The sequence below is a fragment of the Pteropus vampyrus genome, unplaced genomic scaffold (genome assembly GCF_000151845.1).
Source record: "Pteropus vampyrus isolate Shadow unplaced genomic scaffold, Pvam_2.0 Scaffold253, whole genome shotgun sequence".
Classification (NCBI taxonomy): domain Eukaryota; kingdom Metazoa; phylum Chordata; class Mammalia; order Chiroptera; family Pteropodidae; genus Pteropus; species Pteropus vampyrus.
In genome coordinates, this window is record NW_011889034.1 from 71336 (window position 1) to 77245 (window position 5910).

The 5910-nt window shown below is 64.8% G+C and overlaps 1 protein-coding gene across 1 annotated transcript in view; it reads right to left on the reverse strand.

Moving 5' to 3' along the window:
* The window catches only part of CPLX1 (complexin 1), a 24979-nt gene extending 20138 nt beyond the window's left edge, over nucleotides 1-4841 (reverse strand). Inside the window, exon 1 of the mRNA XM_011374677.2 lies at nucleotides 4762-4841. Within this exon, the coding sequence (XP_011372979.2) occupies nucleotides 4762-4792 (31 nt within the window). The 5' untranslated portion in view covers nucleotides 4793-4841. The remainder of the gene's footprint in view (nucleotides 1-4761) is intronic.
* Between the last annotated feature and the right edge of the window lie 1069 nt (nucleotides 4842-5910).

The following is a 5910-nucleotide window of genomic DNA, read 5'->3' on the forward strand; positions in this document are numbered from 1 at the left end:
CCAGGTTGGTGGGAGCCAGGCACTCTCAGCCACGTGCCCAGTACCCACCCCCCACCTTGTTTAAAGGGCGATGTACCCCCCGCCCTCTCCAGACCCTTCTTGCCTGTGACACGTAAATGGAAACCGTCAGCGAGATTTCACAGACATGTTTGCTAAACAGATGAAGGGCTTGTCCCTTAGCCCCTCCCTGTCCCCTGCCCTGACCTGGGATGTGATGCTGGAGCAGCGGCAGCCATTTCGCTGCTGTGAGGGGCAGGCTGAGCACGGAAGCCCCACTGGGATGACAGTGGCACCCTGATGGTACTGCCGAGCAGCTCAGCCACCTCCTGACACCTCACACGCAAGAGAAACACATCTCGATTGGGGCCGCTGTGTCTGCTGCTCCCTCCGCAGCCCCCCTCCCAGCCCTGGGCCCCACTACCCTCCCGGACGCCAGGGGACTGGTCTCACCCGGCCAGCGCGCCAGCGGGCTGCTCCAGGCCCACGGGCACCCCCGATGAGCAGATAGGGCGGGTGTCAGTGGGGACAGCCCTCCTTCAGGACCCGGGTTTGAGACAGGACAGGGATGCCTGGCCTCACCCTGCTGTGGAGCTCCAGCAGTGGACATTGGGGACGAGGACAGGACCAGCTGGGGTCTCAGGCTGCCCACATACCCTTGACCTGAGGTCCTAGGAGGCGAGGTGAGAACGGGCCGGGGGAGGAGCATGTCTGACCTGCAAAGGCCTCAGGGGCCTAGAGCAGGGTCAAGTGGCTGCAGACACACACAGGCCTCCGCTGTAGTCATGGAGCCAGCAGCGGGGGGGAGGAGGGGGGGGTTCAGGCTGCTTAATGGAAGCAGGTGCCAGGCCAGGAAAGGTCCCCAATGCACCCCTAGGGGCTGGCCCTGAGGGGCTCTTGGCTCACAGAGGGGCACCCCCACCCTAGCCCCACTAACCTGTGGGAGCCCTCCCTTCTCTCAGACCTGTGCTGGCCTGGACACATCTGGGGACCCTGGGGGATGTACCCGTGAAGTGCTTCTCCTCTGTCCATGGAGTGCTTGGGACAGTGGCCTGGCCTCCTCCCACATGCCCAGCTGGGCACTGTCCCAGCTCAGACATACAGGCCTAGGCCAGCGGCTGCTGGTCCCCGTCCTCTCTGAGACAGACCAGCCTCCCTGCTCCCAGGACAGGCCCAGGCCAACTCCCCACAGAACCCCATCCACGCTGACCAGGCCACCAAGAGCCTGGAGTGTGGGGACAGGGTTGTCCTTGGCATGGGTGGTGAGCAGTGGGGGGAGAAAGGGGCTCGGGGAGAAGACGCCCTCCTGGGCTTGGTCCCTGAGGTCCTGCGATGTTCTCCCTCGAACCTTCCGCTGCTGTCCACGCCCGCCAGACCCCGCAGCCCCCGGCGCCTGCACGCGCTATGGCTCAGGCTCGTGTGCCATCCCTGGAGCCCACTCAGAAGCCCCCGCACAGCTGCCGAGGACCTGAGCGTGTTTCTGCACACGGAATGTGTCACCCCGAGGCGGAACAACAGGACAGCCAGCCGTGGACCAGGTCGGCGGGGCCAGAATAGCTGGGCTGCGCCCGATTTAGCCGGATGAGTCTGCAGCAGCCACGCTGACCTGACAAAGGCCCACGTGCCCAGGTGCAAATATAGCTACCGGGCCTGTGCTGCGGCCCGGCCTCGGGCAGCAGCACATTCCCCAGGTTATACCCTTGGCCTGAGACCCTGTGGTCTGGGCAGCTGTGGCCCAAGCAAGCGCCTGGCCGTTTTGAGGGTACACGCCCCAGGCCCCAGGCCCCAGCGAGAACTGCCACCAGACTCTGCCCCAGAGTTCCTCTCTCTTGGGACCCAGACCAGCTCCCACAAACCTGCGGTGTCTGGGCAGCTCCTGCCATCTCAGGGAGAGGGGTCCTGCCAGCCACCTGTCCCTTCCTCTGTGGTCCTCTGCTGCCCACCTGCTTTTAGAGAAGCAGCTCGGTGCCAGGAGTCTGAGAGAAGTCACCAGTCAGTGCTGCTGGCCTTGTGGTATCGACATCTGGGCCCCACTGCTCACCACCCATGCCAAGGACAACCCTGTCCCCACACTGCAGACTGCGCCCTCCATCCTCCCTCACTGCGTAGGGCAGGCCCTTGTCACCAAGGTGACTCCTGGTCACCTCCTCCCCTCCCCCTCCCTGGTGCAGCAGTTGCCCCCAGGGGTCTGTGTCCTGCTCCAAGGGGACTTCGTGGTCCCCAGAGAGGCAGGCTCAGCATCCACCTAGAGAAGCCACTGGAGGCGAGGGCCCTTGGCAGTGGCGGAGCCGGAACCAGCTGGCCCGATGGGGCTGGGCTGCGGGGACTGGCAGGGTCAAGTACCCTGTGAGGTCATGGGCTGGCCTGGGGCCTGGGCTTTCACAGCCACCTGGTCTGCACCAGAGCCCTTCTGAGTGGGGTCCCCTGAGCTTTGGGCTAGGCCCGTCTGTGTGCCTCATCTCATCTGGGCCCGGCGTGGCCATGGGGCCGGTGCCTGGTGCCTGGGGTGTACGGAGGAGTAGAGGCTGCTGGCGGAGCAGTGAACAGATCACTGGGGAGCGAGAGGCCTCAGTGCCATGGAAAAGCCGGGTCAACCCCTCCTGGCAAGTGGTCAGAGCTTGAGGGCCCGGGAGGGTGCAGGGACCCCATGGACCAAAGGCAGGCGCCTCGTCGGGGCCTGGCCGATCCAGGATCGGCTGCTCCTGGTCCAGGGCGGACAAAGCTCAGTAGTGTGCACTCCACCTGTCCGTCTGTCCGACGCAGGATGTCTAGTCCTGCAGCTGCTGTCCCCAAGGGGCATCACCTCACAGTCTCTGTCCCCCGCAGAGACCTCATCTGAGACACAGGGTCAGGGCAGGTGAGAAGGCGCTGGGAAGTGCATCCTTGGTAGAGGACTTGCTCCCGCAGCCCACCCAGATGGCCGCCAGTTAATGGGGCCGCATTCGGTCCGTGCCCAGCACAGCAGAGCGAGGCCTGCCCGGGGCTCCCGCCAGGCCCGCCACCCCCTCCATTCTGCTGAGTCTGCTCTGGGTGTGCGTGTGCGAGTGTCTCTGCACTTCCAGCCCTGAGTCTGTCCCTGTCCCTGTCCCTGTCCCTGCCCCTGTCCCTGACTGTCTTTCTCTGTTCCTGTCTCTGCATGTGTCTCTCTTTCTGGCCCATGTACTCTGCTCTCACACCTCTTGCCCCTGTTTCTCGGTCCCGAGCCTCGAGAGCCCAGCCTCTGGGCCCCAGGCCTGTCTGCCCCAGCTGCCTTCCCCGCCCTGCTCCGAAGGCCTCAGTTCCTCCTCCCACACCTCGGCTCACGGGGCCCGGGGCAGTTGTTTCTGTCTGAATCTTGGTCTGTTTCTGGGCTGTACCCTCTCTCCAGCTCCATCCTTGGCACATTTCTCCAGCCAGTTTCCTCTCTCTGAGGCTCTGGTCTGTCTCCGTCCTTCTGTCCGTCTCCCTGTCACCCATGCCCATTCGAGCGCCCGGGATGGGACAGGAACAGAAAGCAGGCAGGCGTTGCTGGAGCTCGGGGGCGGCCCCTGCCCCGCCAGAACTGGGACAGTGAGTAGGGGGAAGCAACACGCAGTCAGGGGCACCGGTGGGCCGCGCCCTTGCGGCTCCGCCATCCTTTAGGAGCCCGCCATGCCGCTGCTGCTGCAGGAGAAACTTGGGCTGACACGGAACAAAGGGAGTGCAGGCTGGCAATTACCCAGCTAATTTCAGCCGTGTAGACAGCCAAATCAGATATTTCGGTTTTCTTACAAGCCCACCTCAGGGCCTGAATTAGCTGCCTAATTAATTATCTGTAACAGCCTGGGGCTGGCTGGGTGGAGCATGGACCCCTCCCGGTGCCAGAATGTTGCTTGGCCCTGAATCATGTCCCGGTGATGTAATCATTATAATTAGACCCAACCTGCAGCCTTGACCACAGCATCTCAGGGAGTGTGGCCCCAGGCCAGGCCTAAATGTTTTCTCATTTAATTGGTGTTGAGCAGAACGTGGCCCTTCTCCAGGAGACATGGGGGTCCTATCTTGGGTGCAGAGGCACTGGCCGCTCCACCCTGCCCCTCATCCTGGCAGAATGGCTTCCGCAGCCTCCAGCCTCCAGCCGAAGCTTCCTGCTCCTCCTGACCTCACAGCAGCACCAAGAGGCGGCCTTGTCATGCAGCACCTACTAAGGCCAGGCTGTGAATGGCACCAGGTCAGTGTGGCCCTGGAGGTCATGGCGAGCGGCAGTCAGGTGCTGGTTCCCATCACAGGAGCTGGGGGCCGGGCTGGCCAGAGTGCCCTGCCAGGACGCACTGTGCCAGTGCGGACCTAGACCCAGTCCCGCCCCCCTCCTGGGCCAGGGTCTCTGGCTACGCCGATGGTCTCGAGCCAAGTGGGCACTTCTACTAGGAGTCAGCAGGGTTAGAAGGGGGCCCCTCCCCCAAAACTCAAGAGGCCACACTGCCTCCACAGAGGGGCCGGGGCTCACAGCAGTCCTGGGCCACATCTCTTGTCCCTGTGCTCAGCCAGCCCCGGCCTCCTGTGTACCCTGTTCCCGCTGCTGAGGCCACCTACGGGGTCCACTAGCCCTGCCAGCAGGATTGGCCTTTGGTACCCCTGAAACACACCCTGGGGTGTCCCCCAAGGCTGAGGGGGGCACTGCCGCCTCACTGACCACAGCACTCCAGCACACCCCACCCCCAGCCCGCCCCACTCTGCCCGGAGACCAGGGTGACCCGCGTGCCGCTGAGTGCGGGCGCTGGCGCAGTGATGTGGCTCCCCTCCTACCTCCCAGAGCCTGTTTCATCACAAACTCCATGACCGTGGCCTTCACGCCTCAGCAGTTCCTCTCCGTCCGAACTGTCTCGTGCACGTGCGGCCGAGCCTCTGCCTGGGAGAGAGCAGGCGGTCACCACCCGGCCTCCCTCCTCGCCCTGCCCGCTGCCCGGAGCGGCATCCTGAGGGCGTCACTTGCTGGGCCATGGCACTGGGAAGGGCTCCTGTGGGGGGGCTTCACCCCGCAGCACACCCCGCCCTGGGCAGGCAGATCCCAAGACCCCAGCTGGATCTGCTAAGGGGTGTCACCCTACCCCACCCAGCTTCTGCCTGTGACTGCAGGGATGGGGGGCACTCACGACGTGGGGGTGCACAGCTCACAGGAATCAGCCTGTGAGAAGCAGGGGCAGGCCCAGGGGGCGTTTGAAGGTGACTGGCTCTGCTGCTTCCCTGCTGGGCCCTGGGCCCTGGGCCACGGAGGGCAGGGTCCACCTAAGACACAGGGTGGGGGACCCTGAATGGGTGCCCCTTCAGGGAAGTCCCTGTAGCTGCTGGAGGAGGAGTGTGGGGAGACCAGGCTCTGTCCAGGGACATTCAGGGTCCACTGCCATCCGTCCACCGCAGAGATTAGGGTAGGAGAACTAGCAGGGAGCCCGGTCTTGAGGGACAAATGTAAATGGGGGGGCAGATAGAGCCCCCACCTGCATCTGCATGGGTGGGGCGCTCCTGGGTCCCGCACAGCGGGAACTCGGGAGGTGCTTCCTGTAAAATCAGCTGCAGCCCCCCGCCCCCCGCCCCGGGCAGTGGGGTCTCTCCTGGCAGGGAGACCCAGGGCCCTGAAGATCCACTGTTTTTCCCTCTCCTTCCTCTTAAGGAGATCCGCGCAGGTGCGGGCTGGGGAGAGGTGGCGGCGGGAGTGCCCCCTCCCGCAAAGCGCTGGCGCACAGGGGCGCCTTTGCCGCAAAGCGGATTCTCTTCCAAACTTCTCCCCTGGCTCCTGGGGGAGAGGGAACCGCAGGGCCCGCCGCAGAGAAGTCGGGGTGCTGCTAGAGCTCCCCCAGGGCCCCGGGCCGGGCTCCCGCCGTCGCCGCACCCCTGGCTTTGCGGGCGGGCGATTTGCCCGGCTCTGCTGAGCGGCCCTCGGGGCGGGGGGGAGCGCGC